The following is a 24,834-nucleotide window of genomic DNA, read 5'->3' on the forward strand; positions in this document are numbered from 1 at the left end:
AACTCTCGTGCGTTGGGCATTGTATCTGTGATAATAATCTTTGTATAGAGGTATTTGAATTCATCCCACTTCTCTAGAGGCACAAACCCTGTCTGCCTAAGCCAGAGGCCTTCTGTGGATGTGTCTGTCACTGTGTCAGGGCTGGCCTGGTTCTAATAAAAGGGGATTTCCTCAGTGCTGTGCTTGAAAGTTGGTTTCTTCTTCCAAAGCTGGAGCCAGTAATTCACTCAAGGACTTTCACCCTGAAAAGGACTGTTGCTTTCTGGAGGGTCTCCATGGGCTCAAGGCGATGAGCTCATGGGGTGATATGTTAGGGAATGAGGGCTGGATTTAGCTCTGACTTGTGGGTGCCCAGTGCTCCTGGAGATGCTGAATCCTCAAAGAGTATCTGCCTGGGACTGTCTGCCCTATGACAGGGCTGGTGACAGATGTCCACAGTGGGGACCCTGCAGGCAGAGGGAAGGGAGCCTGGAGAGGGGTTCATGTCACCTTCAAGGACAAACCGTGGGCTGGTTCTAGGGCCACATCTGGACACAGCCTGAACCATTTGAAATGCCCTGTGATTGCTCAGAGCATCATCCGCGGCAGCAGACCCCTTGGTAGGGAGTTGTCAGGTGCAATGATGTCTGTCTGACTGGGTATGCTTCTCACCTCAACCACCACAGCCAGTGCAGAGTCACCCCGTGGCCCTGGGGCACCACAGCCCGCTCGCTCTGCAGTGCAGCACCGCCAGCTCGGGGCCCTGCAGGGAGCACAGGGGAGGGTGCAGGAATGGCCAGCCAGGCCAGCACTGATGCACTCACTGCGGAAAGGCTCTCTGGGGAGCAGGAACCTCCCTGGAGAAGGGGAAAGGAGCAATTGTGTGCTTGCAAGGAAGAGAAAATAGAAAGAGAAATCCATTTCCATGTATGTCAATGAAGGGCAGGGGTTGGTGAGCAGAGGCATTTCTACACCTGCTCTGAGCTGGCTGCCTCCCACCTGCAGTCCAGTTTCCTGGACTGGAGAAAAGTGGGGCCACACTTACACTGCAGAGCTGGTCACATGGGGACTTGCTTTCATTCAACAGGATGACATTCTGAGTGTAGCGGCAGGGCTGGCAGGCACTGGGGCCTTCTCCCCTGGCCCAGGAGCCGAGACTTATCCCCAGAGCTAAGGGTTAAAAAGGAGGTCTTAGGTGCAGGGAGAAAGGCAGAGAAATACTGCAAGTCTCGTTCAGGCCAGACATTATGGGATCTGCTTCTGAGGGCATTTCAAAGGTGGTCGTGATGTGACTCAGGTCCCTTGTGAGCCACACACTGGAGGCATCTCATAGTCTTCAATCACCCAGGACTTTAGTGTCCCAGAATGAAATCTTTGAGTTCCCAGAAACTCCCTCTTGGTTGGGAGAGGTGTCTCAGATCCTGATGCTCTCTATCCCACAAGGGGAGCCAGGAAAAGACCCTCCTTCTCCCAGGTGCCACTGGTCATGGAAGGAACGACCTTGCCAGAGAGGGGGTAAAATCCTCCGGTATTTGGAGATGTGTGCCAGTGGGACTCCTGGCCTTCATTCTCCCTCTTTTGATTTGTCTCCACTTTCTCCCACCACTTCTCCCACACAAATTTATTTGACACTGTGAGATGTGTCGTGAGCCCATGTCATGAGCAATCAGAAGAGGCCGTATCCATGGCTCAGGGACTGGGATACTTGGCACCCCAGGATGGCCAGTGCTGCTTGGCTTTCCAGGCCTTCGCTGTGAGCTCTCTCACGCACTTATTCTTTCAGTGGGCACCCCAGGCTGTCCAGATTATGGTGGTTTCCTGGAGTCAGTTCTTTCTCCACAGTACTGATCTAATATGCAAGGGAAAAAACAGAGTCATTGTAGACCGAGCTGTGACGCTTAGAAATATCATTGAAGAGCACAGAAGGCATCAAGTAGTCACCCTCAGGACATCCAGTCCTAATCTTCCCTCTTTCAGACCAAACTCAGGCTTCATCCCACAGCCACTGAAGCCAATGGAAAGAGGTTTTTGGCTTGCGTCCCCCTCCATTGGTGTGCCTGAGTCCTAAAGCTTTAATTAAAAAGTTAGACTAGCAAAGATAGGTTCTATCTCTAGATAGGTTAGACTAGCAAAGATAGGTTCTGTCTCTAAAAAGTGATAATCCTGTCCATGCATCTAGAGGTAGAGTAAATAACGGGTCCCCCTGGAACTCTGCCCCTTGAGCAAGTCTGGGCACCTCTGGCTCCAACCACTTGGCGACTGGCAAAAATGCCTGAATCCCTTCCCCCCTGCCTTTTTTTTTTTGGTTGTTTTAAAGCTTTTCCAGTACTGGGGCCATTGATCGTACCGTTGTCTCAAAGATCAGTACTCTGCCAGTCCTACCCTTTCTTTATCTTGCTTCTCTTTGGTCGAGGCTGCCAGGATATTTTGTCTGTCCCACTGCACTCACCCTTCAGTCTGCACTCTTGCTAATCCAGGATGAGGGTGGCTGGCTGTGCTACAAGGGCACCCTGAGGACTCCTTGTCAACTTGCTGTCCACCAGGACCACCACGTCCTTCCCAGCAAAGCTGCTTTCCAGCCAGTCAGCCCCAGCTTGCCCTGCTACATGGGGTTATCTCATCCCAGGGTTGGGACTTGGTTGAACTCCCCATGTCCCTGTCAGAGTATGTCACCAGCCTCTCACTGCCCCTCTGCTTAGCAATCCTGCCCTCCAGCATGTCAACCACTCACCCCAATTTGGCATCATTGATGAACTGGCTGAGAGTGCACTCAATCCCACCATCTAAATCATTCATAGTGGCAAACAGCATTGGCTCCAGTATCAGCCTCTGAAGAGCATCCCCGGTAACCATTAGTCACTTGGACTTTGTATCACTCCACTCGTTGAGCAAGGCAGCCTCGAGCTCATTTCCCACATCCTCCATTGCTTACTCCTCTATCCCACATCTCTCCAGTTTGTCTGCAAAATTGCTATGGAAGACCACATCAAAGGCCTTCCTAAATCTGTGGTGTACAGCATGCACTGCACTCCCCTTGTCCACACTGCCAGTGGTCCCATCACAGAAGGCAGGCACACTGACCAGGCACAGTTTGCCCTCAGTGACTTCCTGCTGGCTGGAACTAGCGTTCATGTGGCTAGAACTAGCTCACAGAAAGATCTGCTTCCCAGGGACTGAGGTGACTCTGACCAGCCTGTCATTCCCCAGATTCTCTTTCTTGTCCCTTCTTGAAGATGGATGTTAAATTTTGCTGTTTTCCAGTCCTCAGGAACCTCCCTTGATGGCCATGACCTATGGGAGATGATATTGAGCAGCCTAGCAATGATGTCCACCAGCTCCCTCAGTAACCTAAGAGATTGCAACTCAATACAAGCAAAAGAGGTTTCCTCATGAGGGTGGTCAAAGACTGGACCAAGGGCCCAGGACAGCTATGCGATCTCCACTAGTGGAGATGTTCAGAGCTCACTGGGACACTGCCCTGAGCAACTTGCTCTAACCAGGCCTGCTTTGCATGGGAGGTTGGACTAGAGACCTCTGCAGATCCCTGCCCACCTGAATGGCTTTGTGATTTCATGAATAGAGCCCAGACACAGAGGGAGGCTATGTCTCTCCCATAGGCTGCCCACCAGCAGGGGACATGGAGAGCCCTTTGCCAGCCCCACGCTCCCTTGTCCCTCTCCACATCTGTCATGGGACACTGCCTGGGTCTGGCCCAGGCCCAGGCAAGGTCTCCACCGCTTGCCATTGCCCTGCGAAGGGAGGAAACCCTGACATTCCTGCCATGGAGCTGATGTCAAAGCAGCAGCTGGAGCCCAGCTGGCCTGATGGCCTTGTCCCTCCTGGCCCAGCCGTGGGCCCCTGAGCAGTACTGTTCACCCTGCCCCACTGCCCCTGTGGTCTCCACCCACTGTACCCCATCCCAGCCTCCAGCTCCTTGCGAGAGAATCGCAGCACAGGAGGAGTGGGCGGGGATGCTGGACCACAGGCAACATTGGCCCTGCCAGGCCAGGAGCTGGAGGGGTGAGGCACAATCTGCTGCCTGGATGGCACTGGAGCCCCGGCATGGGGAGAGGTGGGGGCTGGGCAGTGGCTGCGGGGCTGTGCCTGCTCCTGCTGCACTGCTGGTCTCTGCAGTGTGGGGAGAGAGGACAGGGCAGCGTGAGGGTGGCGGTAGGTCAGCAGGGGCAGGGGGCAGTGGGGGCTGCAACGAGGGATTGTGGATGGTGTTTGTGCAACATAGTGGCACTCACACCACTGCCCAAGCCCCCCCCCCCCACACACTCATTTCCTCCCTCCAAGAACAGGGAGGAACAGAGGCCCTGAGGCCGGTGTCCACTGCCTGCGTGGCTCCTCCTGCAAATGCCTCCTTTTCTGTTGCAGACTGTGGGGACAGAGGGGCTCACTGGCTGCAGCCAGCCTGGACACATGGAGTGGCAGAGCTATGGGAGCAGTGGCCAGGTGTTCCCCACAGCCTACTGGATGGGGACAGATAGGACCTGGCCCTTCCTATTCCTCTCAAGCATGTCATTTGAGGAAGAGCTGGAAGAACAGGCCTGGAGGGATGCTCCTGGCACTGCAATGCCTGGGGGGTGTGACAGCTCACCAGCTTCCTCCTGCAAATGCTTCCGGGCCAGGCACTTGGGGACAAAGAGCTGACAGTGCTTGTGGGAGTCCATCAGGGCTGTGCCCTCTGGGTGGCAAGAAGACCTCAGGCTCTTGCCACCCTGTGGAAGAGGAACTAGCCTCTCAGAGGACTAGGGGGAAGTGGGACAGGTCCCACGGCTCATGAGGTGAAGGTGCTGACACATGCCTGGGGCCAGGGCCCTGCTTCCTCCTAGACCCTCTCTCAGCTCCTGGGAAGCCACTACAGAAGGAAGCAAATCTCAGGAAGAAACTTTCCCCGTGTTCCTGGGAGTCAATGACAGGGAGACTTACGTGTGAGAACGTGACAGGCCAGCAGCAGGGACATGGCCGGAGTTTGTGCTTGTGAGGGCACCTCTGCCTGAGAAAATGATAGGCCAGCAGCAGGCACATGGCTCAGATATGGGGCTGTAAGGTCACTGCTGCCTCAGTACCTGATAGACCAGCAGCAGGTACCTGGCTTCAATGCTGACTGTGAGGGCACTTCTTCCTCTGTAGCTGATAGGCCAGGAGCAGGCTCTTGTTTTGGCGTAGGTTCTTGTGAAGTCACCTCTGCCTGTGCAGGAACATGGCTGCGAACTATATTGTGAGGTAAGTGTTGCCTAAGTTCCTGATAGGCCAGCAGCAGGCACATGGGTGGGATATGTGCTTGTGAGATCAGCTCTGTTTGAGTGCTGATAGGCCAGCAGTGGGCGTATGGCCTTGATTCTGACTGTGAAGTCACTTGTGTCTCTGGAGCTGATAGGCGAACAGGAGACTCTTGGCTCATGTAGGTTCGTGTGATGTCACCTCAGTCTCTGCTGCTGATAGGCCAGAAACAGGCTTATATCTTGGATTTCGACTGTGCCATTGCTCCTGCAGCTCAGCAGCTGATATGGCAGCAGCAGCAGACTGATGACTCAGGCTTGTGCTTCTGAGGTTACTTCTGCCTGAGCCCCAGGCACGTGGCTTAGATGCTAATTGTGTTGTCACTGCTGCCTGACTACTGCTGATAGTAGGGACATGGCTTGGACATAGACTGTGAGGTTACTGTTGCCTGAGTAACTGATAGGCCAAAAGCGGGGACACAGCTCTGATGCTGACTGTGAGGTCACTTCCTCCTCTGTAGTTTACATGCCATCAGCAGGCTCTTGGTTGCTCTAGTTTCCTGTAAAGTCCCCTCTGTTGCTGCTGCTGACAGGCCACAGCCGGGTTTGTGGCTTCAGTGTAGATTGTGAGGTCACTTCTGCCTGAGTACCTGATAGCCCAGAAACAGGCACAGGGCTTAGATACATATGGTGAGGTCACTTCTCTCTCAGAAGCTGATTGGCCCACAGCAGACTTGTGATTCACGTAGATTATTTGTAGGTGTCCTCTGCATCTGCTGCTCAGAGACCAGGAATGGGCTTATGGTGTCGATGCTAATCGTGCGATCGTTTCTGCAGCAGCACCTGCTATGCCAGAAGCAGAGAGAAGACTGAAGCTTGTGCTTGTGAGGTCCCTTCTGCCTGAGTACCTGATAGGCCAGCAGCAGGCACGTGGGTGGGGCATGTGCTTGTGACATCACGTCTGCCTGAGTGCTGATAGGCCAGCAGTGGGTACGGCTTTGAGTCAGATCAAATGATAAAAACACAGCTCATGCAGTTGTGTGGGGACTTTGTTATTCTACACTAGTACTCTGTCACAAAATATATATATATATACACACACACACACACACATGCATATATGTATATATCTATGTACATATGTATATACTGTGTAGGTGTCTGGGAACTTTACAAGGCATTCCTGATGACTGTGTATTTTTATTCTTAGGAGAACAGGTGTTTTAACCACTGGAGAAACTTACTTGGCCAAACTGGGATATTTATGAAAACTTTGTAGAGACTTGTACAGTGTCACTGGATGTGTTGCTGCACATAATGCCACAGCAGATGAGTTAAGACTCATGTCACTGTTGCTCTGGAGGTGCCTGGGCAGGTAACCAGCCTGGATATAAACACTGTGGGGGTGCAGGGCACCATCAGAGGAAGCTCCCAGCAGAGGGTAGTGGTAGGACACTTTGGGGGGAAGCTCAAAGCTAGGGGCAGGGAGAGGTCAGGGCACTGCTGGGTGAAGTTCACAGCAGTTGTGGGTCAGGGCAGTGCTGGAGGAAGTTCACAGCTACTTGGGTGCAGGGCACTGCTGCAGCAAGCTCGCAGCAGTTTTGGGTCAGGGCACCGCTGGGGGAAGCTCAGATCTCTGAGGGGTCAGGGCACTGCTGAGGGAAGCTCACAGCTGTGGGGGCACAGGGCATCACTGGGGGAAGCTCACAGCTATGGAGGTCAGGACACCACTAGGAGAAGCTCAGAGCTATGGGGGTCAGGGCACTGCTAGGGGAAGCTCACAGCTATGGAGGTCAGGAGACCACTGGGGAAAGCTCACAGCTGTGAGGGTGCAGGGCACCACTGGGAGAAGCTCACAGCAGTGGTTGGTCAGGGCACTGCTGGGGGAAGCTCACAGCTATGGGGGTCAGGACACCACTAGGGGAAGCTCAGAGCTATGGGGGTCAGGGCACCACTAGGGGAAGCTCACAGCTATGGGGGCCAGGGCACTGCTGGGGGAAGCTGACAGCTATGGGGCTCAGGGTACCAGGTGCCAGGGAGTTTAGTGGTGTCGCTGAGGCCAGAGGGAGCAGGGGGGGGTGTCACTGAGGCCATGGGGGTGCAGGGGTGTCCATGAGGCTGTGGGGGTCTGGGGTTCATGGGGAGGAGGCAGGCGGGCAGGCAGGTTTGCAAGGACCTGCAGGAAATGGCAAAACCCTGGGGAGCAAACACAAGGCATGAGAGGTCTGTGTGCTGGTGCCGAGTTATGAGCTCATTGGGATCACAGAGACCTGGTGGGACGGCTCACAGGACTGGAGTGCTGCGATGGATGGACGCAGGCTCTCTAGGAAGGACAGGCAGGAGAGGCGAGGAGAGAGAGTTGCCCTTTATGTGGGAGAGCAGCTTGGAGGAAGGGAGCTCTGCTTGGGATGGATGATGAGGCAGTTGAGAGTTTTGGGGTGAGGGTTAGTGGGCAGAGCAACACGGGTGACATTGTGCTGGGTGTCAGCTACAGGCACTTGATCAGGGAGGAGAAGCAGACAAGGCCTTTCTCACACAACTGGAAGAAACCTCACATTTGCAAGCCCTGGTCCTCATGGGGGAACTTGAACCACCCTGATATTGGCTGGAGGGACAGCACAGCAGGGCAGAAGCCGTCCAGGAGGCTTCTGGAGTGCATCGATGACAACATCCTGGCAAAGGTCATTAAGGAGCTGACAAGGAGAGGAGATCTGCTGGCAATAAAGCTTACAAGTCTGAGCTTCCCTGACAGTGACAGTGCCCTGACCTCCTCCCCCACCACTGCTGTGAGCTTCTCCTGATTGTGCCCTGACTGCATGCTACAGTGATCTTCCCCTGCCAGCGCCACATTCCCTCTAGCTTCCAGGAGCAGTGCAATTTATGTCATGAAATTCAGCAGAAGTGACCAGCTCCAGCCTTGACTGAGACAGAAAAGCAGGTTTGCTTGTCCTATGAGGAAACTGCTTTGAATCAGTCCCTCAGGTCATCGACCCTGCTAGAGCAAAGAAAAGCATCTTGGTGCCCATTGGCCTCCAAGGCAGTTGTGCTTGTGCTGCCCCACCTGATGTGCTCACCTGGATACCCAGCTATGATGTCACAGTCTCTGATGTCACAGTTGCTGGTGACCACTGGAGGAGATGGTCAGGCTCAGAGGGGCTCTGTTGTCTGGCTTCCCCCACCTTTCAGGTCAGGCTTGCCCTTTGGGGCTTCCCCACCTACAAGGTGTACTGGGAAAAAAAAACATCCAATTTGAGACTGAAGGAGACTGCATGATCCAGCATCTGGTACAGAAAGAAATCTGAAGAAACCTATGTCCCTGTTATCTGGAGATGTCAGCCCTTGTGAAAGGAGCTGTAAGTAGTGGAGGTGGTTGGAAGGGGCAAGTGTCAGTGTAGGAGATACCTGTAGTTCTTTGAGAGTGGAGGGCATTTTCATATTTGCAGCATGCTTGGAGGGTGAAATTCTCTTCACAGTCCTCCTAAGATGCATTCCCTGGGGCTGCAGTTTGGTGCAGCAATGGCTTTCCTGAGGTGGAGGATCCCCCAGAGCAGCTCCTCAGGGAGCTCCCCAGGGAAAAGCTGTGCCCAGCCCCAGTCCCAGCATGGCAGAGGGGAGCTGCCCTCTCCCAACCCACCTTGACAGTGCCAGCCCCACCTCAGCTGCCTCCTGAAAGGCTCCAGCACAGCCCTGGAGGGAGCTGGAGCTGCCTCGGGCCCCAGGGCGATGTGGATACAGAAGGTTTGACATGGGCACAGAAGCAGCAGTGCTGGGAGCAGGGGGAGGAGCAGGAGAATCAGGGCAAAGATCCCTGCTGTCAGCTTCGTGGCTGGGGCACTGGATGGGTGATGCCTCTGTGGCCAGCCAGGCTCTAGGTTTGGGGTGGATTCCGGCTCGAGAGTAGGAGCTCTGAGATTTTCTTGGGCTTCCAGCGCAGCCGTGATTGTGGTGAAGGCAAGTGGGCAGAGCCAGGCACACGCAAAAGGCTGGGGGTGGGAAAGGCAGTGTGGGGCTGGTGAAAGACCTACTTCTCCTCCCTGTGGGGAAGAGAGTCCCTGGGCAATGCTGGACTCTGCTTCAGTTTAGGAGAGGGGAGCACAGAGAGGGTGTAAGAGGTAGATGGAGCCTCTTGGGGTGTGTGAGGGAGTTTTCCAAAGCCCAGGGCTGAGCCAGGGACCCTTGGATCTTCCCTCTGCAGCTCCCCAGCCCCTGGCCCTCCCCCCCTCTCCCCATGACAGGGAACCAACCCCAGCCAGGCAGAGGGGCACTGGCATCCCCCTGGGCTGGGGTCTTTCTACTCATGGAGTTGCAGAGGAGTTCTGGTGGGAAGGGACCTCTCGAGGTCTCCAGTCCAACCTCCTGTGCAAAGCAGGGCTGGTTGGAGCCCTACAGTCTTGCCTGGTGATTGCTGGACTGTGCCTGACCCTGGTTACCATCCCCAGACCTGCTCTGCTCTGCTCCTCTTGTCCAGGCACTGCAGGATGGCACCTCTCGTTGTGGGGGCACTGCCCTCCTGCCTTGCTGTCACCCTCAGCTCCTGGTTCCCCTTCCTGTATGGAGCAGCCTCCCTCTTGCTGCTCCCAACAACATACTCTTTGTAGCAAAAACAGTTGAGCTGTGATAGAGAAAAACGTTCCCTAACTACCCATCATAAAATCAGTCCCCAAGTGGCTGCCCTCACAGCTAAGACTGCATGCAGTGTTACCTGGGTAGGGAGTCCAAATCCAAAGCTCTCCTTACACCTTTAAATGGGCTGTCACGCAAGGGTTGCTGTTTCTTATATAGGGTCACCTTTTGGACCTACAGATGCCTTCTGCTCAGATCCCAGCTTCCCCTGCCAAAGCTTTCTTGACTGTATGTGGAGGCAGGTCTGAGGTAGAGATGGGGAGTCAGGTCAGCAGGACAGGGACAGGGTCAGGTTAAGACCCGTGAGGTGCAGTTCGAGGCACTGGCATGTCCAAGCGTAGCTCAGGCCAGGCCCAAGAACAAGGGGAGCAGCTCCCCTGCAAAGAGGACAATGGCACCACAATGACACCAGTAACTCTCAGTCTCCACTGCTCTGGTGCCCAGCAGATCCCCCTCCCTGTCTGCCTGCAGCCCCTCCAGGCCCACCCCACTGCCCAGCACAGCACAAGAGCCCTGGCCCTGCAGCCCCTCCGGCAGCTCCTGCTGCCCCAGGGACAGAGCAGCCTGCCCCAAACTGCTGCACAGGGAAACCTGTTTCTCCTTCTCATTTCCTTTCTCTGAATGCTGCCCTGCTTTTCTCCTGGAACATCCCTGCTCCCCAGAGAGCCTTTCCCCAGGTCAGTGTGTCCGTGCTGGCCTGGCCAGCCTTTCCTGCACCCCTGCCCTGTGCTCCCTGCAGGGGCTCAGGCTGGTGGTGCTGCTCTGCAGAGCAAGCAGCTGTGAGGCCCAGAGCCCCGTGGTGACTCCTGACTCAGCCCTGGCCATGCTGGTCAGAGCGGGAAGCAGATCCAGCCAGACAGGGATCACCACCACTGATACTCCTGATGCATGTCTGTGCTCATGGACTGTGCTCAGAGTGACCCCAGGGCGTTTGCAATGGCAGATGTGTTTGGGTGGGCACTAGCTCCAGCCTGTGGTGTTTCACTGAGGGTGCAGGAATCACTCTCCAGTGCCCCTTCCCTGGGACTCCTGGGTCCCCACTGCCTCTCTGGGGATCGCAGAGCCCTCGTTTCCCCATGCATACCTGGATTTAGTGCTCTACCTTCTGGTTACTGCACCGTGGACCAGCTCTCATTTTGTCAGGCTCCACTCACTGCCCACCCCCAGACACACACTGTCCCTGCAGATCCCCCGAGCACTCCTGGGAGCTCAGATTCCCCTCCAGAAGGACGGGCATCTCTCATCAGCACTGTCACCAGTGGGACAGCCCCAGGCAGGCAATTCAGAGACCATTCCCCATCTCCAATGGTCACTGAGAGAGGCGCCTCCATTCCAGCCCTCAGTCCCTAACAGATCAGCCAGGGTCTCTGAGCTCATCTCCTGGAGTCCATGGAGCTCACAAGCAGAAGAACAGGCCCTTCTGTGGTCCAATCCCATATTTTTGACTCCATCTTCTGAAGAAAGGCCAGACTTCAGGGACATCACAGGGGAGATCCTCTTTTATTACGGAAGTGTTATTCTGGTATAAGGGTGCCCAGTGCTTGGTCCTGCCTGAGCTCACAGAAACGCACAAGGATTCCACACATTGCAAGAGCACTTAGGCCATATACACACAGGAGAGCACAGCAGGACAGTGTGGAAGTGAGGAGAGCAGCCCTGAAAAGAGAAAGTCCTGCTGCTCTTGGTGGAAGAATCTCGAGGAAAGCTGCAGCCCCCAAGTGAAGGCTGCAGCGAGGAAATGCCTGCTGTGGTGGTGATGGGATGGTGCTGAGGAACAGAGGGTCTGTTCCCACGGGCTGCATCCAGACTCTCCTCCCCTGCACACCCGCTCCTCAGTGTTCATTGGAGCACCGGAGAGGGAAGGGACCAGCCCACGGTGACCCTTGGCTGCCACCCTCGCAGGAGAGGGGTGTGAGATCACACCCTGACTGTCACCAGGGGAGCTGAGCTCTCCTAATGGACATGGGACCCATGGTCTCACCCTGCCTGTACTCATCTGACTCTGAATCTGTCCTGCTGAGCTCCCTTGGTGTCAGAGCCAAAAGAGACACAGCAAAGGGAAACTCTCCCCTTTGCCCTGAGGGCATCCGAGGGAGCTCAGACTAGTGGGCTCTGAGGTTCCCCCATCTCTGCTGATGAAGGGGGAAGCCTGGCTTTCTGCTTCAGCACCACCTCTGGGTCAGGTTCAAATGAGAGGTTCCTGAGGACAAGTGGCATGAATGAGGAAAGTAAGGAAGAAACACATGAACAGCATGTATCCTTGATGCCAAATGCTCTGGGAATGATGAATGGACACACATGAGATAGTTACTGGTGCTGACATTATACCCACTGAACCATTCTTCCCAGTGCATCCTTGAGCTCCTTGTTCCTCATGCTGTAGATGAGGGGGTTCATTGCTGGAGGCACCATTGAATAGAGAACAGCCACTACCAGATCCAGAGCTGGGGAGGAGAGGGAGGGGGGCTTCAGGTAGGCAATTATTGCAGTGCTGACAAACAGGGAGACCACAGCCAGGTGTGGGAGGCACATGGAAAAGGCTTTGTGCTGGCCCTGCTCAGAAGGGATCCTCAGCACAACTGTGAAGATCTGCATGTAGGACACCACAATGAAAACAAAACACCCAAAGATTAAACAGCTACCAACCATATGAAGCCCAACTTCCCTGAGGTAGGAGTCTGCGCAGGAGAGCTTGAGGATCTGGGGAATCTCACAGAAGAACTGGTCCACTGTGTTGCCTTGACAGAGTGGTATTGAAAAGGTGTTCCCAGTGTGCAGGAGAGCATAGAGAAAACCACTGGCCCAGGCAGCTGCTGCCATTTTGGCACAGGCCCTGCCATCCATGAGGGTCCGATAGTGCAGGGGTTTGCAGATGGCAATGTAGCAGTCATAGGCCATGACAGTGAGGAGAGAATATTCTGCTATGAACAAGAAGAGAAGCAGAAAGACCTGAGCAACACATCCCAAGTGGGAAATGGTCCTGGTATTCCAGAGGGAATTGGCCATGGATTTGGGGACAGTGACAGAGATGGAGCCAAGGTCGAGAAGGGCGAGGCTGAGGAGGAAGAAGTACATGGGGGTGTGGAGGCAGTGGTTGCAGGCTACAGCTGTGATGATGAGGCCATTGCCCAGGAGGGCAGCCAAGTAGATGCCCAGGAAGAGTGAGAAGTGCAGGAGCTGCAGCTCCCTACTGTCCACAGATGCCAGGAGGAGGAACTCACTCAGTGAGCTGCAGTTGAGCATTTTTCCCCCTGTGGGCATGGGGGACTGTCCAGGGAGGGAAAGACGTTGACAAGTTAGGACAGACTTCTCTGAGCAAAATTATCTATTTCTTAACACCCCCTTACCCAAACACACACACATTACCTCTCCCCATCTCAGCAGCACCATCACTGAGATCCATCACTTGAGCTCTGGTTTATGCTGGCCGAGTTTGCCATGAGGAGCAGGGCCCTCTGCGAATGGGCTCCAGAGGAGTCAGACCTGACCTACAGCACTGCATACATGGGAACAGGGGTGACCAAAATTTTCTATTCCCACTTCCAGTCAGATTTATTCCACTCATAACACTGAAGGGATTTCGGCATCCTCACTCCCAGTTCCAAATAATGTCGGTTCATGAACAGTTTAAAGGCTTACTGTGTTTTCTTTAGCTGACTCTGTCACACCTGAGGAGGATTCCTGGGAGTAGAAATCCTCAGCATTGCTGCTGTACTCAGAGGGACCAGCTGTGATTCCTGGGAAGCAAAAGGATTCACTCTCGCTTCAGTTCAGAGGGAGGAGAGCTGGTCTGTCCATCCAGCTTGTTCCCAGCTGCCTTGTGCTTGCACCTCGGAGGTGGAGGACAGTTGCACTCATGTTACCCAAAACAGAAATGGCTCCATGGCTTGAGCTCTGGTTTGTGCTGGCTGAGTTTGCTGTAAGGAACAGGGGCCTCTGCCCGTGGGCTCCAGAGGAGTCAGACCTGACCTGCAGCACTGCCTACATGGGAATAGGGGTGACTAAGATTCACATTCCCAGTTCCGGTCAGATTTGCTCTACTCATAATGTTGAAGGGATTTTCAGCATCTTCACTCCCAGCTGCAAATAATGTCGGTTCATGAATAGTTTTAAGGCTTCTTGGTTTTTTTTTAGCTGACCCTGTTACACAGGAGGAGGATTCTTGGAGGTAGAAATCCTCAGCATTGCTGCTGCACTCAGAGGGACCAGCTGTGATTCCAGCGAGGCAAAAGGATTCACTCTGGCTTCAGTGCAGAGGCAGGAGAGCTGGTCTGTCCATCTGCCTTGTTCCCAGCTGCCCTGTGCTCCCACCTTGGAGGTGGAGGACAGTTGCACTCGTGTTACCCGAAAAAGAAACGAGACCGTGGAGAGCAGAGGGATCCACTTCCTAAGTGCCCATCAGCACTCTTTCTGAGGGTGTGTGAGGCAGGTCTCAGCCCTTCCCTTCTAGCCAGCAGCACACCAGGCTCCTTCCAGCTGCCCACAGCCAGCCACCCAGCAGCATTTCCGTGGCCTCAGTATCTAGGTGGCTTCTCCCTGGGGCACCTAGATAACACCCAGCTTCAATGGGAGAGCTGTGCCCTTCTGGAGGGCAGCTTGCAGCCCAGCCAGACAATCCAGGGAAAAGGCCGAATGTCCTAAGGATGGGGAGTCCTGACAGGAGAGTTGGCTCATTCCCAGCCCCCCACACTGCATTGCCCAGAGCCCCACAGGCTACAAGGGCACTTGGGCACCTCACAGTCAAGGACACGTCTGCATGGCAGGACACGCAGGGTCGGTGTCTGAACTGCATCAGAAACCCCCTGCCCAGAGAGTCCAAGGGGAAGGACACGGACAGCATGGGCAGGTGGGAAACATGGAGCAATACCATGACATTTGTGCCCAGGCAGGCAGGGACAGGGAGGCACAGAGGGGCACTCAGAGGAGTGTCTCCTCTCCTGCATGTCCAGCTGCCGAAGAAACAACTCACGCCCTGGACCTCACAGCCTTGAGAGCAGAGGGCTGTGCTGGCTGGGAGAGGACAGGTGGTGCTGGAGTTGAGAGTTTCCTCTCACACTTTGCGCATGACTCTGCTGCCTGGAGCCGTCCCTGCAGGGAGCTCTTTCTCTGTCCCACATTTCTCCCCTGTCAGTGCTCACAGACCCCATCCCACCCGCTGGGTGCTCAGCTCTACCCTGCAGAAGCCTCCCAGGGGCAGGACACTGCCCAGGGCACCTCCGTGTTTGCAGGTGCTACGGGGCAGGGAAGACAAACCTTGGTGAGGCTGGAAGGGTGATGCTGGCTGTGTCTATAGGCTTCAGGGTGGATGATGACATTTGCTGAGTCCCTCCCAGAGCTGCTCCTCTCTCCGTGTCACTGTCTCAGTCCCCTGTCTCAACCTGACAGATCCAATGCTATTTCAACCCACCCTGACAGAAAATAACTGAAAGCACAGACTTTGAGGGAGCTCCCTCTCTTTCCGGTATCCCCTGCATTGGCATTCCTGTTGAAAAGTCACCTCTGGATATGTCCCCCAGCCATGACCCACACAGCAGCCTCTCCATGGGAGAAAGTAGCTGCCCTGATGAGGGTCGCTCCTCCCACCCAGCACTTCTCCCCACAGCACCATGGGGAGCTCCCCGGGCAGGCTGAGTGCTGACCCTAGCAGGTAGTAGAGTCACTGCCCCAGGCACACAGCACCCTGGGGCGCAGGCACACTGCTCTGAATCACAGCCCTGGGCAGACTGGGTGCACGTCCCAGCTTCACAGCCCTGCAGCTGTCCCCAAGAAAAAGCAGCAGGATGCCCTGTCCCTGTGACAGTGTGGAGGCAAATCCCTGCTCTGAAGCATCTGCTTCTCCTCTGCAAAGGAAAAACTGGGAGAGACATCCTTGAAAAGCAGATGTGGAATGCAATGGGTTGGGTTTAGAAGACCCCTCCAAGAACCTCAGGAGCATTGCCCTGCAGCCAGAGGCTTACCATGTAAAGGGCTGTGAAGATTTCTCCCGCAATGTACTGTCAGCTGTCCTCCCACTCCACACTGCCTTCCACATCCCTCTGTCTGGTCTCCTCTCATGTCAGCAGCAGCAGGCAGTGCCTGCAGCCCTGGTCATCCTTGCAGAGGAGCTGCTCCTGCACACAGCTCTCTCTCAGCACTGCTGTCAGGTTGCCATGAGCTCCTTCCATCTCGGGAGCCTGGCCCCACTGGGCAACAATGGCCCAGCTGAAGGCATGAATTTCTCTGTCCCTTGGGCTCCCTCCTGCTGGGAAATGTTCCCTGACATAAAGCAAAATAATCAACTTTGATCCCTCTCTAAACAATGCAGAGAGACCAGCTATGGCATTGTCACTTGTTTCATCAGAGGATGGTTATCTACAAGAGGTGGAAACGTCCCACTCTGCAAACCTATATTCCCATGTCTTAACTAGGCAGGACACCTAGAAGGGGACAAGAAGGAAGCTCATTTTCCTATGGTTCAGGCTTTCATTCAGATGAGTCAGTCTGGGCATCTCATGCCCATTTAGAAGCCCCTGGGATGCAGTGGGATTCAGCTAACTCCCATGAACTCCACAAACACACAGGAGGTGAGATTCCCCTTGCCAAAACCAAAGTGTGTACAACATAGAGGTCTGCATGCAAGCTGCTTGTCTAAGCTCCTGTTATAATCAATGGAGATGGAGGGTGGGAGTCAGCTGCTCACACGTAAAAACCTGATGGCAGTTAAAGAGACAGAGGTGGTCCCAGTGCAAACACATGCAGCCTGGGGTGCAGGCAGGAGCAAATGGAGATGCACAAACTGTCACAGGACTGCCACCACATGATTGGAATAACTGAGATGTGGGGGGGATCACTCACATGCCTGGAGTGCTTCAATGGCAGGGTGCAAGTTCTTTGGGAGAGACCACCAGGGAAGATGAGGAGGGGGATGCCCTATGTGAGAAGGGGCAGCTTGGATGTATGGAGCTCTTCCATGGGATGGACCAAGGGAGGCAGCTCTGAAGGGCAGAGGAGCTCAGGAAAGCCAGCAGAGCATTAAACACCCATCAAGCACAAGAATGCTCCATACAAACTGTTTGTAAAATTCCATGTGAGCTCCAGGGCAATAAGGCAGCCTATGGAAAGGGGAAGAAAGCAGAGGCTGCAAAGGAGGAGTTTAGAAATACTGTCTAGCAAAGTAGGGATGGTGTTAAGGAAGCCAAAGCTCCCCTGGGACAGAGACGCTTGCAGGGGATGTGAAGGACAGGAGGAAAAGCTGCTACTGCTTCAGTGACAGTAAAAGAATAAACAAGGAGAATGTGGGCTCACTGCTGAATGGGGCAGGGATTCTACTAACTTAAGCCTTTCTTGGCTTCAGTCTTTACCAACAAGGTATCCCAGGTTGTTGTGCCTAGGGTCAAGAGTCTTGAGGAGAAAACCAACCTGCAGTGCCAAAGTCTTGAGTGCAGGATTACTTGCAAGAGCTCAACCCATACAAGTGTATGGGATTGGGTGGCTGGAGTCCATGGGCATGCAGAGAGCTGGCTGCTATGACAGCAAGGCTGCTCTCTATCATCTTTGAAAGGTTGTGGAGATCAGGGGATATCTCAATGAGCAGAAGGAGGAATAGGCTGTGCCCATCTTCAAAAAAGGCCACAAGCACAACCTGGGGAGCTGCAGGCCGTTCAGCCTCACTCTGGTGAGGAGTGTGTCGTGGACCCAATCCTCTCCAATCACCTTTCTGGGCACATGAGGGAGAAGAAGGTGCCTGGGAACAGTCAGCATGGATTTACAGACGGTAAATCACTCCTGACCCACCTGATTGTCTGCTGTGATAAAAGGCCTGCACTTGTGGAGGAGAGGAGAGTAGTGGATGTCCAGCAGACACCCAGATGGGCAAGAAGCTGGTTGGATAGTGAAGGTCAGAGGGCTTTCAGGAATGGTCATGCTTTACTGGGAAGCTAGCTAAAGGTGGGGCATGCAGTCGTATACCCCACATCCCGTCCTGTCTGAGAGGCTCATCAGTGACCTGCAGAATGGAAATCTCACCACAATTGTAGATGACATCTAACTGGTGGAACAGTCGTAAGCTCGAGGGCTACCATTCAGAGGGAGCTCAACAGGCAGGAAGAATGGATTGCCAGGAACTTTGTGAAATTCAGCAAAGACAAATGACAGGTCCTGCCCCTGGGACTGACCAAAACCCTGCAGTGATATGGCCTGGGGAATGCCTGGCTGGGCAGCAGCTCTGAGGAAAAAGACCTGGGACCATTTTGGCAGGGAGCTGAATGTCAGCCAGCAGCATGTCCTGGCAGCAAAGGAAGCCACAGTATCCTGGGCTGCATAAACAGGAACACAGCCAGGAGATCAAGGGAAGTGATTATCTCCCTCCACTTGGCCTCATTAAAGCACAGGTAAACACTGCATCCAGTTGGGGCCCCCTGTAGAAGAACGCTGTTGATCACATGGAGTGAGTTCAGTGGCAGGCAACCAAGGTGGTTGGGGGCTGCACACTGGGCATGGCCGGGAAAGCCTGCTGGGCTCCTTGCTCTGTGTCCCTGTGCACCAGGGTGTCCCTGTCACCGCAGAAAGGGCAGGAGTCCAGTCACATGCTGGCATTGGCAAGTGGCTTCTCTCGCAGCTCCACCAGCAGCCGGGGAGCTTGGCAGAGCTGGGCACAGTGCCAGCAGCTGGGCAGCAGTGACCTGCTGGCAGCTGGAGGTGGGCGTGTTGGAGGGGAGGGGCGAGCTCAGTTGTTCTGGGCACCAGAGCGTGGCCCCGGGCCACGGGTGCAGGCCCATCTTCCACCCTGCCGCACAGCATCGGTGCCAGGGCCCTAGCCGGACTTCTTCAGGCACAGAACAGCAGCAGGTCCAGCAAAGAAGGGCTCTCTCTTCTCAACACGGCTTCAGCAGAAGCACAACCTCTGGAAGCTTACACAGTGGCTCCTGTGGCTGTCAACACTACGACCATGCCCTGAGACAGCTGCTGCCAGGCCTTCCAGCTGCTGGTGTGTGCAGGTTGAATCACATGTGCCTAGGATTTTCCAAAAGGCTGGCCTCTAAACCTCCTCTCTTTAATAGGCTCCTGAAGCAAGCCATTTCTGACTGACAAACTGGGAGCAGGCTTCTTCAAGACAAAGTTTGGGGACAGCCAGCTGTGGGCTTAGCTGCCTGAGTGGGGTGCAACTGCAAGGCAGCATTCCCATGAAAGTCTCCGAGGCCAATGCAGGTGACCAGGGATTGAGAAGCTGTTGACTCAAGCAACCTGGCCAAGCACAGACGAGGAGGTTCACCTGTCTGATTGAGAAAGCCTTTGGGAGCAACAGTTCGGTGTCTCTTTGTTTGTTTGTTTTTTCCTTGATAGCAGCAAGGAGAGGAAATGGCAGTTAGCAAGGCTCTGGAAGTGCAAAGGCTGGAGCACTTTCTGGAGTTGGAGTCTGTAGGAAAGCTGCCATTTCCAAGCATCTTGAGCAGCACTGGGAAGGCTTGGCATAGGCCTGGTTTACTGCAGTCAGCCTCTCTACTAAAGCTAGCACTCAGCGCCCCTCGCAGCTCGGCAGGAGTTTGCTGAGGCCTTGCACATACCCCACTGTCTTCTTGTGTGCATGCCACCTTGTTCAGCAGCTACTTGCACAACTCTGCAAGAGTTGGACAAGACCTCGTCTTGGGCATGCCTAGTTTCTTGGCAGGAGACTGACCTTGAGAGGTACAGGCCCATTTTCTCACTCGAGCTTTGACATTGGCAGGCCGCAGCAAGGGCCAGCTGCTCCCTCAGCTGCTGCTGGGAGCTGGGAGCCAAACACAGTCCCACGGCTGCCATGGCAGCAACGTCCCCAGCCAGGGCCCCATCCCACAGTAGCCACATGAGGTGAGCAAGGCAGGCCCAGAGATGGCAGCTCGCTTCAAGCAAGAGTCCAGATCCTCAGGCGTGCTCGTGGGGATGAGACAGGTGCGAGGTCAAGCCGGGAAACCAATGCACAGGTCAAGGTCAGCATGAGGTCTGACGAGGGTGCCTAGGGTCAGACACAGCCCAGTGATCAGCAGGTAGGTCCCGGGTCACGCCAAGAGGTCTGGCCATGGGCCAGGTGTCCATGACCAGGCACAGGCATGGCTGGAGCTGAGCAGAAGACTAGTGCTCCTACAGTGCTCCTTGTACTCGCCTCAGGAGAAAGCAGGGGTGGCCAGCTCTGTGTGCAGGCCAGCAGCTCAGCTCTGCTGAGCCCACGGAATGGTGCAAAGGGGCTCTTCTGCTGCCTCTCAGCACCTGGGGCCCTTTCCTGACACACATGTTCAGAGTTGCTCTTTTGATGTCAGCCAGCACACAGGCCATTCTCAGCAAGGCCCTCAGCCTCTGCATGATGCCCAAGGAAAGGGGAGGAGGTTATGTAAGAAGTCTGGCAGATGTGGAGACCAGAGGAGGATGCAGCAACGGAGCGGAAGGTGTGTTTGTGGCAGGCTGAGGAGGCAGGTGCAGGCATTAGGAGTGGGAAAGAGGAGGAGGTGGCAGTAGAGGTCGAGAAGAGATGGGCAGGAGAGGGCAAGCAGGCAGTGGCTGTGGTGAGGCTTCAAGGTGGTGGCCACTTGGAGAAAAGGCTAACAAGGAAAGGAAGGGGATGACAGCGAGGCACAGAGTGTCTTTTCCAGGGCCAGTGGCCACATCTACCACCATCTGTTTCAGGAGGTGAGGCCACCTCTGCTGTGAGGGCCGAGAAAGCCCTGCCACAGGAGAGCTCCGGCCACTCTCCTCCCTGGCCCACTCTAACCCCAAGCCAGGAGGCAGGCACTGAAGACGCCTTGGACACAGGCTGCTGAGACACACCCACCGCCCCCCCAGCAAGGGCTGGGGCAAAGGCCAACCCTCCAAACTCCCCAGGGCACGCGGCAGGACAAGCCCCGTGGGCAGCAGGGTACCTGACAGCGCAGCTGCAGCAGCAAGCTCTCAGGCCACAGCCAGGACACGCGCAACACAAACAGCACACCTAGGAGAGGACAACAGCACTTTGCTTTTATTGTGTGCATGCAGGCATAGATGACAAGGGGCAGCTCCTCATGGATCCTCCAGCCTGCAGCCTTTCCAAACACACTGTGCTGTCTTGTACAAGCCAGAACACCCCAAGAACGTGGAAGCAAGGGCAGGCCCTGAGCTCCTGCGACAAACTTGCCCCAGGGCAGGCAGAGACTGAGAGCTGCAGGGCACAGCTGGTGTCTTGGTGCTGCAAGAGCAGGCAGCCACTGGCCTGCAAGGGCCCAGAGGAGCCTTGGCAATGGGCCCTGCTCAATGCTGCAGAGGAAGGTGAAAAGCCCCCAGGCACTGCTGCCAATGTGTCCTGGGGGAAAATTCCTTCCTGACCCCAAAGCTGGCGATCGGCTCTTCCCTGGGCATGTGAGCAAGGCCTGCCTGCCGGCCAGCCCTGGGAGGCTTCTCACGCCCACCAGGGCATAAGACACCAGCACTGCCCCACCCCTTTCCTCTCTCAACCTGCAGCCACCTTAGGGGCTCCAGAGAGTAGCAAAAAAACCCAAAAACCAAAAAACAACCCACTGACCCAACAGAGCTGGGGGAAAAACGTCTTTCCTGGGCCCTGCAGGAAACCACCGGCTGCTCCAGAGGGTTGGCGGAGAGGTATGACACTGAGGAGAACCACCTGGAACATCCTCACATCCCATCGCCTGCATTTCCTGACTGCTGCATCTGGCACCGAAGCAGATCTGCATGGGGAGCTTTGGAAGGGTCTTTGGCTGCCGAGAAGGCATGTCCTTGTTCTTTGCAGGCCCTCAAGTTCACTTTTCCCACTGATCTGCAGCTGGAAAGGCCTGGTGCCCTTGGGCATCTCCAGGTGTGTGGGGGTCTTCTCATGCCAGCAAGGGCTTGGTCCAGTCTCTGAAGGACCACAGTTACATCCGGCTAGGAATCCGAGCCTGCTCGGAGCATGCCTTGGATCAGAGCACCTGCAGAGAACTCTTGCAATGGAAATTCTTCCACGATCCAATGGCTACACAAGGGCTGAATCAGCTGTGAGATTCAGCCTCTTGCCTTCCCATCAGGAAATGCCTGGCCACAGTCTCCGCTCCCAGAGGAATGGCTGCTGACAGTGGTGGGAGGTGTCCCTTCCATTGCTCACAGCAGGCATGCAGAGGCCAGCAGTGCCCAGCAGCACAACACGAGGACAGGAAGAAAGCCTTCAAGCCTGCTTGCCTTGGCCTCCTTGGGTCCGCTCAGCTGATGGGGCTTCCAAGAGACCTGCAGCTGGCAGATGCTGACCTCCCTCCGCTTTCCGGAGAGGGAAAACACTGTGAAAACATTGCTGTGCCTTGGGATTGCTCTCTCCGTCTTTGGAGGTGTCCCAGGCAGAAGAGGAACAGCATCAGCAGTCTTGCTGAGGCTCAGACAAGCCAAAGGCCCAATCTGAGAGCAGGTGCTGGCCACTGCAGCAGCACTCTCTCCCAACAGGTAGCTGCTGCCCAGCAAAAGCCCCTCCTGGCACAGGCCCTTGTCCCAGCAGGCTGCAAGCACTTCCTCTGAAGAAAGAAGGCTATTGGTCCACAAGCAGCAGGCAACCTCTTCTCTGCCCGTGCTGCTGCAACCTGCCACCGGTACAGACTGGCGCGAGACGCCAAGCACAGGCAAGGAGAACTGGCACCTCCGAGAGTCCCTTGTCCTCGGGGGAACATTGGTGCCGTGATGGGGAAGGGCCGCCTGCTTCCCACTTCCAGCAGCTCTGCGAGGCTTTGCCAGGGAGCTCGGACCTCCCATCTCCATCAGGCTCTCAGCAGTCCTCATCCCAGGCAGCCATTTCCTGAGGCTCTTTCAAAGAGCCCTCTCTCCTGTCACAGGTCAGGCACTGAGGGCCACTGCGCTCAGCAGGCCAGCAAAGGTGCTGCACATAGGGCAGTTGCCACAGGCCAGGTCGTGGCCACATGCCATGAGCATCAAGAGCTGCTCTAGGTCATTTGACTGAAAGCATACACACAACACTGCCTCACCACATGCATCCTAATACCCATTGCTGACTCCTGCCACCACATTGAGTCCTGCAATGAGCCAGCAGATTCCTAGGCACTGGAACCTGCATTCCAGTGGTGGCAACAAGGGCCAGGAAATGGCTTCAGAAAGAATGAGATGGCGGCTATCTTTTTGGAGTCTATGGAAGAGCTGCGTTTCCCTCTCGGGAAGAGCAGTGGAAGGGAGCTCTGCCTGGGCAGCTGGAAGCGCACAATAGCCCTGCGTGACACTCAGCAGGCAAGCACGCTGCAAGAGCAGGATTTGGAGAGACACGCGGGCACAGGCAGCCTCTCTGATTTGCTGCCTTGTCTGCCTCCTGTTAGCTGGAGGAAGGAAGTGCTCCACAGTCAAATCCCGCACAGCTCCTGCAAACGCCCAAGCAGACTTCCTCCAGCCCTGCGCAGTGCACTGCCTCCAAGCTCTGCACTAGCACCACAACACAGCACCGCACACTTCAACCTCAGCATGGCCCTCCCCGCTGACCTCTCCTGCAAATGCCGCTGCCACAGCTCCCAAGATGGAGCAGCCCCAAGACAATTTCCACCATGCCCCTTGAGGGCCTGACAACCACCAGATGCCTGAGGTCACGGCAAGCTTTCAGAGGACACCTCCAAACACCTAGCAGCACCCCCGGAGCCAGCACAAGGCAGAACACAGCCAACCTGGGAGCTCCACAAAGGCAGGGTTTTCTCCACCCCAAAAGCACAGGACAGCTTCGCTATTGTTTCAGCACTGCTGAAGCTCATGCAGCCTCCTCAGAAAGCTCCCGATGCAACACCAACGGCCACCACAAAGGGAGAAGCAAGGGCAGCAGGGGCGGAGCAAGAGGCAGGCAGAGCTTTGTTGCACTGCATGGGAAAGTGGTTGGGCCAGCACCAGGCTACTCGGTTGCCTGCAGTCTCTTGCCAGTGGGAAGTGCAGGCCAGTGCGGCCAGAGAGATCACCAGTGCTTTGGGGCTCTCATGTCTCCCTCGTGGCCTGAGCAGGCTGCAGAGTGGTGCCCCTCTCTTTGCTAGGCCCCTTCTCTCACTCTCCTTGGCCAAGAGGCATCCTAGGGTCTCACCATGCCTGTCTTCTCCATCCTGGCTTTCTTCAGGCCCTGTTGAGGCAGTGTTAGGGAGCGGAGCGGCAGACACAAGCACTCGACGAGCCCACGAAGCAGAGCAGTGAGTGGTCTCAGCACCAAAGCCGGGCAGATAAGGTGCAAAGCAAGGGCTGGAAGGATGGTCAGAGGAAGGCCAGGAGGAGGTCTCCATACCAAGTGGAGGTGCAGCTGCTGGGTGCTTCCATGGTTCAGTGTGCTGAGGTGCAGGCACTGGTGCTCCTGCATGTGCTGCGACAATGCCCTGCTCGGTAGCCATCGATAGCCCTGCTGGCCTCGCAGGAGTGTGTTCGTGCCCAAGGACAGCCTGCCGAGAGCCTCCCAAGAGCCCTTGGCTGCAGGCAGCTCTGTGCTCTGGCAGGGGGCCCGGGAGGCTGCGCCTCTTCTGCTGCCGCGGGGCATTGTGACTGCGTTGCCGGGGGACAGCACTGTGACATCGGGGCCCCGGGGCCCCGCCGCAGCCTCCCCTGCCAGCTGCCTGCTGGCCCAGCATCAGCGCATGGCACAAGGTCCCTGGGGTGCCAGCCCTCACGCAGTCCCTGTGCCCAGGACGCCAGGGCAGCTGGTCCTCTCCTTGCCTGGCTGCACACTGGGCATGGCCAGGAAAGCCTGCTGGGCCCCTTGCTCTGTGTCCCTGTGCACCAGGGTGTCCCTGTCACCGCAGAAAGGGCAGGAGTCCAGTCACATGCTGGCATTGGCAAGTGGCTTCTCTCGCAGCTCCACCAGCAGCCGGGGAGCTTGGCAGAGCTGGGCACAGTGCCAGCAGCTGGGCAGCAGTGACCTGCTGGCAGCTGGAGGTGGGCGTGTTGGAGGGGAGGGGCGAGCTCAGTTGTTCTGGGCACCAGAGCGTGGCCCCGGGCCACGGGTGCAGGCCCATCTTCCGCCCTGCCGCGCAGCATCAGTGCCAGGGCCCTAGCCGGACTTCTTCAGGCACAGAACAGC

The 24,834-nt window shown here is 55.8% G+C and overlaps 1 protein-coding gene across 1 annotated transcript; it reads right to left on the reverse strand.

The window, feature by feature from the left end:
• Window positions 1-12,152: 12,152 nt before the first annotated feature.
• Window positions 12,153-19,607, reverse strand: LOC112979199 (olfactory receptor 14A16-like). The gene is made up of 2 exons (XM_064524076.1): window positions 19,486-19,607; window positions 12,153-12,885 (listed from the first exon to the last, which is right to left on the reverse strand). Exons 1-2 carry the CDS (start codon window positions 19,605-19,607, stop codon window positions 12,153-12,155), a joined length of 855 nt encoding a protein of 284 aa, XP_064380146.1.
• Window positions 19,608-24,834: the final 5,227 nt, after the last annotated feature.

The sequence above is a fragment of the Dromaius novaehollandiae genome, chromosome 21, assembly GCF_036370855.1.
Source record: "Dromaius novaehollandiae isolate bDroNov1 chromosome 21, bDroNov1.hap1, whole genome shotgun sequence".
Lineage (NCBI taxonomy): Eukaryota > Metazoa > Chordata > Aves > Casuariiformes > Dromaiidae > Dromaius > Dromaius novaehollandiae.